This window comes from Plectropomus leopardus, chromosome 5, assembly GCF_026936395.1.
Source record: "Plectropomus leopardus strain MGB_pleo_1.0 chromosome 5, ASM2693639v1, whole genome shotgun sequence".
Taxonomy (NCBI): domain Eukaryota; kingdom Metazoa; phylum Chordata; class Actinopteri; order Perciformes; family Serranidae; genus Plectropomus; species Plectropomus leopardus.
The window spans coordinates 5512641-5526568 of record NC_142180.1 but is presented as its reverse complement, the minus strand read 5'-3'; the positions used below and the strand labels follow the sequence as shown (position 1 = coordinate 5526568).

At 38.1% G+C, this 13928-nt stretch overlaps 1 protein-coding gene across 9 annotated transcripts in view; it reads left to right on the top strand.

Annotated features, from left to right (window-relative positions):
• mast2 (microtubule associated serine/threonine kinase 2) overlaps positions 1-13928 on the top strand; it is a 235129-nt gene that overhangs the window by 175052 nt on the left and 46149 nt on the right. For 6 of the 9 annotated variants that reach the window (XM_088077413.1, XM_088077418.1, XM_042513331.2 and 3 more), the window contains 4 exons: positions 3935-4010; positions 5561-5581; positions 6744-6822; positions 9499-9653. In XM_088077413.1, the coding sequence (XP_087933539.1) occupies positions 3935-4010; positions 5561-5581; positions 6744-6822; positions 9499-9653 (331 nt within the window). The remainder of the gene's footprint in view (positions 1-3934; positions 4011-5560; positions 5582-6743; positions 6823-9498; positions 9654-13928) is intronic. The other 3 variants (XM_088077414.1, XM_088077416.1, XM_088077415.1) reach the window with 3 other exon arrangements.

Sequence of the window (13928 nt, the reverse complement as noted above, 5' to 3'; positions counted from 1 at the left end):
GAAATTTGACAGTAGTTGTTTTAGATTCTGTGCAGTCTTAAAACATGATTTTCTCCTCTCAGGTTACAATATTGATCTTGCGAGCAGAGATATTCTGCGTGCAAGCTTGATTCTGTGAACTTGCATCTCATTTGTGCTCGCGTGAGCAGAGTTATTCTGCTCACAATTACTGAGAGTCATATGCCTTCATACCTAAGCAGCTAAGCGTCACATTAGAGAAGCTCAAAGGTGAGGACATTTGGGTCTTTGCTGTTAGGGTGAGGGTTTCTGAGAAAGCCTTGTTGACACTACCTCATGTCTCACACACCTGTGAGCATCAATACATTATCACAGAAATATATCTGAGAGGCCTTGACTTTCCTACACATAGTTTACACTTCACTGCTGGGGCTGATTGTTCTTTACTCAGAGAGACAAATTCTTCTGTCTGTGAATGAGCCTTACATTCACTAGAGGTTCACACACACACACACACACACACACACACACACACACACACACACAGATGGAGCTGTAAAGTGTGACAGTGCGGCGACTGAGCCTGATAACAGCCCTGCTGAGACCTCTGTCATTAAAATATAACTTCTTATACATCCACACAGCACACAAGACCATGTAGGAGACATTTCACATGTGTACGATGGACACTAACAAGCTTCTGTTGGACTGATAACACAAGTGTTCACTTGAGTATGTGCATACATGTTCTGCAGCTGCATACAGAGACGGAGATCCCCGTCTGTAAAAGAGCAAATGCTTGTATTAATATTTGAGATCCTGCTCTGTCCAGACGTGCCGCAAAGGAAAATGCATAATTGATGTGGAAATGTCCGACTACTTAATCTCCCGTCCTCTGCCCTCGCCATCTCTCATCTGAATTATTAGTTACACACCGACACTCAGAGCGCTGTGTCTCACTGGCCTTGAGTATCGGTATCAATCACGCTTGTATATTTATGTATTGATGTGTCACTATGCTCATTGAATAATCTCAGGTTTATTCAGAAGAGGACCATCTATTTTCTGGGTGTCACTTTTCACAGCAGATCGTTTAGTCTGTGCTGCAGATGTTTTATGTTCAGTGGATGTTTCCTTCCTTGTAACACAGAGACAGATGTTTGTGTAGTTGAAGCTTTGGATGGAATTTCTGTGTGGTTTTTTATTTCATTATTCAGTGTGACATAGAGGTCATGTCAGTCTCTTTGAGTGAGTTTTACGCTCTAAACAATCAATAGTAACACACGTATCTGTCCTGCCAACCTCACTTTGAATCAACATGGATGTTTCAACCACTACTGAAAAATAACTGCACCAAAGCAGATGCAAGCAGATTCTTTTTGTGCACTCATTCAGCTTCATATTGTTGAGGGCCCGAAGAAGATGTGAATGGATTAAGGTTATAGGGACAAGCAGAACTCTTCACACACCCCCCTTTACTGTCATATAAGGGCCCATTATTTTCTCCTTTGTCTTGTAATTAATAATACTAATAATAAGAAGAAGAAAAAGAAGAAGAACTGTATTTATATAGCCGCTTTCAAAACAAAGTTACAATGTGCTGAGCAATAAAAAAAAGATATAAAACAATAATATGTAAAGTAACAATAAATACCATCAGTTAAGAAAAGGCCAAACGATAAAAGTGAGTTTTAAGAAGAGAGATTTGACCCTTTGAAATCTGAGCAAATTGGTATGAATATTTTAAAAACGTGGGAAGAAGGCAATGAGCAACAAAAGAGGTAATGACCAAAAAATTAGTAAGAAATTAGTAAAAAGCACAGGAAAAGTAGCTGAAAATTAGTTTAAAAAAAAAAAAAACTACAGAAATGAGACAGACAAAAAAGATGAAAATGGCCCAGAAAAAGTGCTGAAAATAATTTAATAATTTTATTACGTAATTATAGTATGTCAGTATGATAACTATGAATATAGTTTTTCCCTTGTTGTTTTTTTAATTTTTCATTAGACATTTTTCCTTAGCTTTTTATAAATTCTGGAACATATTTTACCAAATTGCACAAAACCATGTTTTTGAAAGAAATCGCATCGATTTGCTCATGATTTATAGATTTAAATACTTCTGGAAGGAGTCTGAAATCAGCACAAGAAAAATGATGTCACTCCAGGTTTCATGGGGTTACAAGAGGTCATTGAGGGGATGTTTACACGGCAACAGTATTAAACTTTTGTTGCTGTTTGGCCTTTTGTTCACACAACAACGGCATTTTAGGGAGCTGAAAATGCAACTTAACTTTTTGGCGCCATTAGTATTCTGGCGAGCTGCCCCGGGTCATGTGACCAACATCGCGCTGCAGTGTTTTTCACCCACCCTCTGATTTAAAATGCTGCTATTTCGCACATTTAGGAGCAGAGGTGAAGAATTCAGTGGCCAGAAGGCAATTACTGTGCCACATTGTCTTCTACAGGAGAAATAAATGCAGAAAATGATTCCTTGTTGTCATCTGTCCATGCCCTATCAACATCTGTTACAGCTGCTTGGCGTTTTCCTGAACTGCACATCCAAACAACTTCACGCTGGACACTGTGCCTCTTTGGGTCCTGAGCAATACACTGTCATCAAAAAAGCTTAAGATTATGATGTTTAGAAATGAAAATCTGAACTATGATCTATTTTTACTTTACATTTGCACTCACCCGTTGGCAAAAATGTATGTAACCATATTCCTACATAAAACTCTGCATAGGACAACATGTATGCTAAGTATCTGCAATGCTAGAATAAGAAGATTATTTGTCCAAAAATGAGTCTTTAATTTGGCTATTCTGACAATGTCTTAACCTGCTCAGTTCTTCAGTCTGTCCCAATGGACATTACTTTTCTAGGATGTTTACATCTATGATTACTGTTATCTGACTCAGCCTAAATGTACAGACTTATTTGACATAATTTGTGTTTAAAAAGCTTTTAAAGTAAACATGAGATGTTATTTTACTTGTACATGTCAAAATGTGATGTGAAAGATTTACAGCTTTTATTCAAGACTTTTCAAAAATGTCAGTCATTTGGAAAGGATGATGAATTTAAGTGTCACCAGAAAATGAATAGGAGAAATACAGCGTATATTTGTAAATAAATTGGATTTACTAATGATATTGTCAGCTTTTATTGTATCTTATTGGTTATGTTCACAGAATATTGATCTCTGCAGGTTTTTTGAATACTATTTTCAGGAAATACATGAGAAATAATGATATTTTAAGTCATATATATATAGATATATATAGATATATATGTATAGATATAGATATATATAGTGTTTTAAACTATCACTCTATTCACTTATTTTTTAAGCTTTTTTAAATCATCTTTTCATTAAAGGTCAGTTAAGGCCATTTATTGTCATTTTCACTATTTCACTATTTAGAATAGAAATCCATCATTACAATATATTTTATATATTTATATATATTTTTATTTATATATATATATATATATATATATACATATATATATATATTTGTGTTCTAACATAATTGGGTTCTGAACGGGTTAAAAAAAACATGAAATTCAAGCCTGCAGACACCCTGTAACAACTGCTGCGTCTCACAGTTATTTTTTTATCTGTTAATAAGAATTTGGATTTAGCCATTTTATCCTTTCACATATTGAAGTGGTCTCATTCACTCAAAGCTTCCCTTCGTTGAGCAGCATCACTGGACCAGAGGCCTTTGCCGTCTATCACTGTTATTTTGAATATGACAGACATTAACAAAATATGAACTCAGCGTTGATCAGTTATGTTGACTCATCAGCTCCCAAATCGCAGTTCATCAGAGGAATTCATTTCAGCTCAGCTCATTTCCTGTGCTTCTTATCAGCTGCTGAGGTTAATGAATAGATGCAGAGATGATATCTTTTCAGCTGGAGTTTTTTTTCAGTATGCTTACCTCTTCTCCTTCTTCTCTCTCTCAGGTACCAGCCCACTCGACAGCCCTCGCAACTTCTCCCCTAACACAGCTGCACACTTCTCCTTTGTCCCTGCGCGCAGGTGAGACACACAGAAACACACTCACATGTGCTGGTGTGTTTGAGGGTCAATAAATTGGGATGTGCAGAATCAGCAGCTTTTTAATGTATTCCCTCCATATACATCACAAGCAGCAGTTTACCTCACAGTTTAACACATTCAGCAATACAGTTAGTAGTTTTTTTGTGGGAAATAAAGTCAAAATAAAGCATTGTAACCAGAAAGGAAGTGAGGAAGTTGAAGAATAGAAGAGCTGTACTCTGGCTTTTAATGTTGATATCTTTTCAAGACTGTGAAACGGCTCAGTGGCCTCGGTGCCTTGAGAGCCGCGCTGCGGCTGATGATAGTGTGTGAGCTGATGAGGAGGCAGATGATCACTCTGAGACTGTCACTCAAACCAGGATTAATAAAGCGCTTATCTGTCTGGGCTCTCAGCACAGATAGTAATTACTGAGAGGGAAGGAGTGTGTGTGTGTGTGTGTGTGTGTGTGTGTGTGTGTGTGTGTGTGTGTGTGTGTGTGTGTGTGTGTGTGTGTGTGTGTGTGTGTGTGTGTGTGTGTGTGTGTGTGTGAGCATTTATCCATGTTCCTGTGACAGATGGATGCATGCATGTTCAGACACTTGTGTGATTTTCTCAAAACCCAAGATAAAAAGACGTCATATGGAAGTTTGATAAAGCCTGCCTCTTTATTAATCTTCATTAAGGCGATGATGTTTCCATGGTAACGCACCTTTCCTGATGTACTGAACACCTCGGGCTATTTCCATGACAACATCATCAAACACTGTATGGCAGCCGCGCAGCAGCCAAAAAGAGCATTAGTGTTGATTTGACTTGAAAATCCCTCTCTGTCCGACTGCTGACCTCGGAGCTGCAGGCGCTGTGACAACAGGGACACCATGTGGTGGAGCTTGATATGACAGGTCACTGATCTGAGGCTCATGGCTGGTTGTACAGAAACCTCTAAGGTCTGTTTTTTTCTCTGAGTTAAGGAGAGTCCAGACAGTGTCTATTGTGTATGAAATATGTGTTAAACTGTTGACCTGAGATAAGAATAATTGTTAAACCCTGTGCAACAGTCACTAGTACAATAATAAGCATAATATCCTGATTTGTTTCATTGGTTTTGATTTTTATATATGTATATATATATATATATATATATATATATATATTTTTTTTTTTTTTTTTTTCTCCTTTCTCACATTAGAAGCATTATTTTTGGTTGGCTTTTGATCGTTATGACAGAGGATATGTCTGAAAAATAATTGTCTAAAAGTTTATTCCACAGTCCCCATTTTTTCTTTTTATGTGTTTGTGTTTTATGCATTATACTACACATACAGTGTTATCGTTATCATCATGATATTATTATTATTACTATTATTGTTATTTCATTGTTTGTGTTGTTTTTAACTGTTGAAAAATCAAAAACTTGAGGGCTTGTCCAGGCTTGGAGAATATGTGTGTGTGCGTGTGTGTGTGTGTCTGTGTGTCTCTGTGTGTGTGTGTCTCAGTGACAGCTGCTAACAGCTATAAAAAGCAAACCACTGTCTTGTCTCCCTCACAGTCACGGACACAGGGCTGACAGGTAACCTCTCAGTTTTGACCTCAGACCTTTTTTCCTCCCTCCTTCTGCCGCCACCTTCCTGCATGGCTGAGCACACACACACTCTGAATGACATCAAGTAACCTGCAGGCTCTCCTCTTCTGCAGCCCGTCGCTGTACATGAATCAGATTTAAAAGAGGAACAATGGTTTTAACTCTCAACAAAAACTCTCTAATGACCTGAATCTTTTAGAACCAAAAGACTCAGGGAAATGGGTTACAAAATAATGACAAATCCTGCCAAAACGTATGTATACAGCTAATATCCTGTATTTTGTTATTGTCAATAAATCTCTTGAAAAAAAGCAAAAACCAACAGTAGAAGTATCTACAAACATTGTTTGTGTATCAAAACCTGATGCATCCTTTCCTCTGAGCCATAGAGCTCCATTGTTGTCAAAAAACGATTAAAACACATTCCTTCAATACTATGAACACAAACAGTGTAGTTCAGTTTTGACTCAATCCCACACACACACTGTCCTGCTGCTACAAATACTCACTGGAGCACTAAATGGATTAATCTGCCACTGAAAATAGTCCTTAACAAATGCACAGTTTCTGTTGTTTGTTTAATAAAAACTAGAGTGACCTGTTTTAGGAAATTTTGGGGCCTTTTTAAAAGGGAAAGTATATATTTGTGAGGTGTTTTTAATGATGTACCTCCTCAACCAATGGGCTTGAAGCTGAGAGCCACAGACAGCAACAGACAGAGAGCATTGACAGATGAGCCAACACATTGTTAGTTTGGGTCTTTCTATGAGATTTGTTGATTATGACAAAAAACACAGAATAACAGCTAGCTTAACTGAAATAAAAGAGATCCTACAGGTTTTAGAAAAGTGTCAAATCCAGCTGGAGGTGAGGAGCAGACAGGTCAGGTCAGGCTGTCACATGTGGACTCCATCATGCTTAACCTAACGTCTGCAGAGTCTCAGTGGATCCTGCTCATGGCTTCGCCTGCACTTTCAAGTCCATGTTATCCCAGTGTTTGCATTTTCCCTCCTGTAACTCAAAGTCTGTATTTTGCTGTAAGTTATGCTGCTGCATCTCCTTGATATGGCTGTTGATATAGAATATTGGGTTTACGTATGCAGAAAAAGGATGTTTGGTCTTAATGTCTTTTTCTCTGTCTCTCCCTCAGGACGGATGGAAGACGCTGGTCTCTGGCCTCGTTGCCTTCCTCTGGCTATGGCACCAACACTCCCAGTTCCACTGTCTCGGTAAATATCTTTAATCTATGTCTCTACATGAAACTGTATTTATAAAAAACCCAAGCAGGGATCATATGGTCATGAAAAACCTTGAAAAGCCATAGAAATTGCAAATGGAAATTTTCCAGCCTGGAAAAGTTTTAAAAAAAAACTGAATCTACCCTGAAAGTTTTGAAAAAGTCATGGAATTTGTTAGACAAACCTGTAAAATAACGCATGATATATTCAAGGACCATCCAAAAAAACAATTCTGCATATACAGTTTGTGGGTGTTTTTTTTCTTGATTTTAAGAGAAAACAGCCTTTTTTTCAGCCAAAAATTTAAAGAAAAAATAAATTCTGATTTTTTTCTTTAAAAACTGCCAAAAAATGTAAGAGAATAAAGAAAATTGCCACTTTTTTATTTTTAAAAAATGCCAAAAGATTTCAAGAAAAAAATTTTACCAGACTTTTTTCTCCAAGAATAGCCAAATATTTTACAATAAAAATCACCAACATTTTTGTTTAACAATTGCCAATTTTCTACCATTTTGAAGTCTGTGATTAAATAAACACAGAGTTGCAACCATTTAAAGTTATATGTCCCTTCTCTAAGCTGAAATTATAATAAAAAACAACATAAATTGTTCCCGGTGCTTAAAAATTATCTGACATGCCTGTCACTTTTTGCACCCACTGTAAATAACAAACAGTTCATTAGTTAGATTTAAATATTCAGTTGAAATCCTGTTCTGAAGTATTTTTTTAAAATAATATATAATTTAAAAAGTTGCTATATTGTAATGAAAAAGAATCGATGAGAAGTATCAGTGGTTGTTTTAGAGAGTGTATGGTCTTTAAAATTTGCCTCAAAGTCATAAAAAGTCATGGAAATGTATTGGTAAATAAATGTGTGTGTTGATAAGTGTGAACCCTGCAGTTAGAGATGCTCTCTGCGCCCCCTGACAACAAGCCACCAACACCTCCCTCAGCTTGTTCTCCTATACTTCCTCTCCATACTTCCTCCCCTCTGATGCCATCAAGTGCTCTTCTGCTTCCTGCTCTGTTTCTCCTCTTTTTCCCTCCAACACTCCCAGAAACATTCCAACAGTCCCTCTGGTCTATCCGCTTCTCCTTTACCTTCTGCTGTTCCTTCATCTCTCGTCTTAATTCCCCGGTGTGCGCTGCCTCTGTGCCTGCCGTCTGTGGAATGAGGCTCAGCACGTTTCAAACAGAGGGAGCCGAGTTAACCGGCTGTGCCAGCTCTTAACGTCTGAATCCAGATACTGGATGTACAGAGGGGAAAAGAAATGACTTGTTAGATAAAGAGGACTTCCCTCAGTGCCCAGTATTTATTGATTTGGCCAATCAGTTTTCTTATGCTGCGTTTAGGCCCCTTTTACAAGCACTCCAATATCTTAAACCTGAACAAACTGGTTTGATTTCTTTTGCAAACATTAGGCAGAAGGTAATGAGCAACTTGGTAGGAAATGTCCAGCAAAAAAGAAAAAAAAAATTCTTAAAAGTTAAAAAAAAAAATGGACAACAAAAAATATCCAGACAGCTATATTTATAATCATCACACTTTATATTCAAAATCCAGTGGATTGTTCTTTTTTTCTAAGCATTTCCTTACTAGGAAAAGCTAAAAAAAAAAAAAAAACTTCACCTTGAAATATAGTCCTTTCATTACTGTTGGAAAATGGTGTCTCTCTGTGTCATAGATGTATAATCAAACTTTATTTTCAACCAAAGTTAGTCCAGTTCTTATGCAGATTTTTAAATTCACACCACATACAAAGTCTCCTGTGGCTGTGAAACTCCATGCCGCTTCTGTACACAACAAAGAAGCCCTGTGGGCCAGTCAAATCAAAGCGAGTCACACTCAGTTTTTATCAACTCGTCACACCAGCACGCATTAAGTGACACATCTGGAGGCACAGTTATCATATTTTGCTCTCTTTGTGACGGGATCTTAAAATCAGCGATTAGTCTGTGGTCTCGAGTCATACAAACAGTGAGAACAGATGAAGGAAGTGAGGAAAAAAACATGCAGCCACAGATATGAAAACAGGAGATGCATAGTTTTTATTCTAGGATCTGTGGACATATAGCTGTAGCACGTTAATTATGTTAACACCCTCTGGAGGAGCATGTTTAACATAAAGCATCAGAATCAAGTTAGTTAAAGGGATAGTACACCAAAAATGAGAATTCAGTGATTATCTGAGGGTAAGTAGATAGATAGTTAGTTGTTACTTATCTGAACATTTTAACATCAATAGCCTGATGTGGTCAGCATGACTTAGTGTCACTTTTAGGAAACAGTACAGGACCACAGCCCTGTCTCTGTATACAGTGTAACAGGAATTGTTTAAAAAAAAAAAAATTGCCATTTAAACATTTGTCTTATGTGGCCTCTGGAGACATTAGTCCCAAGTGATGTCTCTTTTGAGTTTTTTGACCATTAGAGCTCACATCTCAGTTTTTCGGTGAGTCACTCCCACACTAAAGGCCTGACCCCCGCAGTGGCTTCAGCACTTAATGTAACCTGCACCCCCTCTCCTCTCCCGTAACTAACTCACCTGTCCTCACCTGGTGTGGACCAGCCCCCAGCCTTAGCCTCGCTCCAGCCAAACCTCCCCACCAGCTGTAGCTCCAGTGCTGGTTGTAATCTGTGCTCCCTCTGTGCTCCTCCTCTCACAGTCCTCCTGTTCATCTCAGGAGAAGCTGCACCAGCTGCCCTTCCAGCCCACTCCGGACGAGCTGCACTTCCTCACCAAACACTTCAGCTCTGAGAGCATCACTGACGAGGAGGGACGCCGCTCCCCCGCCATGAGACCACGCTCCCGCAGCCTCAGGTAGGACCTCTGTCAGAAGTTACTCTTTAAAACAAAAACACAAACACTGTGCAAAGCTTTGTCTGCATCTCTGCTGAAAGCACGACAACAAAAAGTTGATGCTTTGGCACGATACAATTATTCAGTTCCTCCATCGTAACCATAAAAACAAAATACAGAAGCCCACTTGCAGATGACGGTCTGAGGGGTATTGTTAGGATTTGCTGTGTTCCAATATCAGAGCAATTACTTTGGTGCACAGTGTTATGATTTCAATTTAGAGAGGCAAATCAGGTCAGTCATTTCAAAATCTTATTAGTTTTTAAGGCACTCAGTGGTCTGGCCCAATCTTGCACCTCAGACCTTTTAACCCTTTGAAACCTGAGCAAATTGGAATGATTTCTTTCAAAAGCACAAGAAGACAGGCAATGAGTGACTCTGTAAGAAATGGCCCAAAAAGTAGCTTGAAAAAAACTGTAAAAAGTACAAGACATACAGTATAGTAAGTAAAAAAGATAAACAAAGAGGAAAACAAACAAAAAACAAAGAAATGACCTGGAAAAATGTGCTTAAAATAATAATGTCTGTAAAATATCTTTAAATATATAATTAAGATAATTGTGGATATAGTTCTTTGGACATTTTCCCCAGCTTTTTCAAAAATAATTTTGTAAATTTAAAATTTCTTGCAATGTGTGGAACACTTTTGCCAACTTTCTCAGGGTTCAAAGGTTTTAATAGTTATGAAAGGAATCTGAACAAAGCACAAGAAAAGTGATGTCGATCCAGGTTTCAGAGGGCCCGAGTAGTGACCGTAGGGCAGCCGCAAAGGCCCTATTGAATGTGAAGGAATTATTCTGAAATGTGTTTCTAATATTCTCTGCCCCCTCGTGTTTGTAAATGAGGTGAGTAAAAAACATTAGAGACACCTCTCAATATAAAGCAGTCCTCCTCCGCACTGCTGCAAACAACTGTACAACTACAATAATGGACATATAATGAAATTAAAGGTCCAGTGTGTAAGATTTCAGGGGATTTGGTGGCGTCTAGCTGTGAATTGCAGATTGTAACAAGCTGAAACTTCTCCCCATTAGAAATTCCTTCAGTGGTCACTGTTAAGGATTTATTCACAGAGGTCTCAGATTCCTCTAAAACAAAAAGACTATGTGATTGAACTGCTAAAAACACTGAATAAAGCAGTTTCACGTTACAAATCAGTGCATCTCCGACTCTGTCTGGCATCTCAGAGATGGACGGCTCGCCCAACACATGCTATTGTGTGCTCACCCCTTTTCTCTGATAAGTTAAGGTGTGTTTACCTTTTTCTGATCCACACATTCACGAGGTTTTGACCGGGAGCCAAAATATCCACCGAGTTCTCTTCCTCACCAAAACAAACAGACCCGATGATATAAACTGGTTAAAACACAGAATGATACAGAAGCCTGAAGTGGACATACATTCATACCTTTTTCTCCTCTGTTTTCCCAAGATAATGGCATAAAAAAATCTGGAGATAATAATTTAAATGTGTTTGGCATGTGTTTTCCATCATGTGACAAGTCATGCCATACTGACTGATGGATGCCCTGGACACTAATGTAAAGAAGCTGTTTGTTTTGTGCTTTTATGTTTTCTATTCTAAAATTTAAATGAATGAGTGATTGGATGTTACAACATGAATGTAACATTACAACAGCTGTCTGTTGAGCTAATGTGATGGTGCAGAACCTCACGATGTGTATCAGTCTGCTCTTCTTGATCAAGTTGTCAAAATGGCCACCACGTTGCCCCCCTCATGTGGTGGTGGTCGATATTCTCCTGCTCCTCTGACATTGCTACAGTGTAAGATGTTGCAAATAAATTCATTCAGTATAGCTTACTATTACGGTATTGTTGTTATCTCAAGATCTTATATTAATTATGTCATTATCTGGGGAAAACAGTTTTGTTATTTCAAGATCTAAAAAAATTATTCCGTTCTCTCGGGAAAACAGAGGGGAAAAACATATGAATTTATGGCTGCTTAGGGCTTCCGTAGAGTAAAATAGTTTCAAGTTACAAATTTTGCATTTCCGTGTCCCATCAATACGGGCTGCTCATCCAACACATGCTAATGTGTGCTCACCTTTTTTCTCTAATAACTTAAGATCCAGATGTTCAGGAGGTTTTCACAGGAAGATGAGTTATCCACAGAGGTCTTCCTATCCAAAACAACCGGGTGATTCAAACTGGTAAAATCACTGAATCACTAAATTAATAAAGCAGTTCCATGTTACAAATTTTGGTAACGCCAACGCTGCTTATTGCAGAAGGGCTTCTAACTACTGTGGCCAACCCGAAAACGTGTATGGCCCCATCTGGAGCCAGTGTTTGGTCTATCCTTCATGGACTACTTTAGAAATATGGCAATGCAACATGGCGATCTCTCTCTAATTCTTATTTCAGGTGATAATACTTATATTACATATTACATATACTTACATATTTCTTTTTTGCCAACACGTCCCCCTAAAACCTACGCAGTGGACCTTTAATATGTCTGACAGACTATCAAAATTAACATAATTATTTTTTAAAGGTAGAATTTATGGATTGCAATCAATTTTACAGATGTACCTAATGCAGTGGCTGCTGAGTGTATAACTGTGTTGCTTGTTGCACAGCTGATTTTCAACCTTTCCTTAAAACTGTACACATCTTGATTAAGTTGTATTGTTGTTCATGTTCCACATAATTATTTACTTATCAAAATATTGTAAATGATGACTAAAACTATTAAAATAAGGCCAAAGACATAATGATCTCGACTTGTACTCCACCAACATAAGTTTTTGAAGGCTGAATATGAAAAATTGACCTGGTGTGAGAACAACAGTAGCACACCTTGATGCCTTGGTGTGTGTGTGTGTGTGTGTGTGTGTGTGTGTGTGTGTGTGTGTGTGTGTGTGTGTGTGTGTGTGTGTGTGTGTTTGTGTGTGTGTGTGTTTGTGTGTGTGTGTCAGTCTCCAGAAAGGTCAGACTCATCCCTCTGACATGTCCATGACAGGTGGGCATGAACAGAGAGTCCTTATTGTTTATATCAGTGACACTCACCTGTCCACTTGTGGATCTGTCTGTCTGTCTGTGTTTTTTTCTCTCCATCCATCTCCAGCTTATATCTCTTCTGTCTTTATCTTTTCATGATTCTCCAACTGTGTGTAGATTTCACCCACTTCACCCTTTCATTGACAGCTTTCAGCCTGTCACTGCCTCTCTGTGTAATCCTTCCATAAAGTTTTCTTGATTTCCATCTTTTTCTTTTTCTGTCTGCCTCACCTCCATCTCTTGCCTCAGCAGCTTTTCCACCCATCTTTATCTCTGTTTCTTTACAGAGAGATATTGAATTCTTTCATCCTCTGAGATGAAAGAAGGCCAGACTGAGTTGCATGGTGTGTATCTGATTACAGTCCCACTGTGTTTGATGATTGATGTCAGGCTCTGTGTGTGTATGTGTGTGTATGTGCGTGTGTGTGTGTGTGTGTGTGTGTGTGTGTGTGTGCGTGCGTGCGTGCGTGCGTGCGTGCGTGCGTGCGTGCGTGCGTGCGTGTGTGTGTTTGCAGATGTGCCATCTGAGGTAGTCTACCATCACCTTGTGTGTTTTTTATAACTTTTCTCTGGAAAATAAAATAGAAGTCATGAAGAGGTAAAGATGATTTTTCATGCAGAGAGAGCAAAAACATAGAATGAGATGTTGTGAAGTTCAGTTTTCAAAACAGTGTGTTTTTACTGCGTTATTACACATAATAAAATATGTACAAATAATTCAAACTGTATAAACGAAATCAACAGTCTGTGTATTAGGTAGTGACTGAAGAGGCTCAGGCAAAGGTTAAAAACTTATAAATGCCTGTTCTACATTCTTATCAATTTAGTGTACCCCTTCCAGATTAAAAACAAACATTCAGATTTGTAACCCTTGAAAATAATGTTGTAAACTAGGCTAGGGTGGTGTCACTGTATTACAGTATACCAGGGTATTTATAAATCCCAAAGTTATTTTTTCCACCGTATACCCCAGTGAAATTTCAGGAAGATATGAAGTTATAAAATTACTCACTGCCCTTGTAAATTGTTCTTTTGAAAATCAAAAATGAGTCGCGCATTCTCAAATTTATATCTCTATTGTTCCACATTTTAACCCTAACAACAGAATTGCGTCCTTTGTTAATCTCTTTTTTTTAGCTTTTGGTACAGTAAAATTATAAAAACTTTTTAAATCATATTTGCTCTCCTGTACTAAAAAATCTCTGTTCA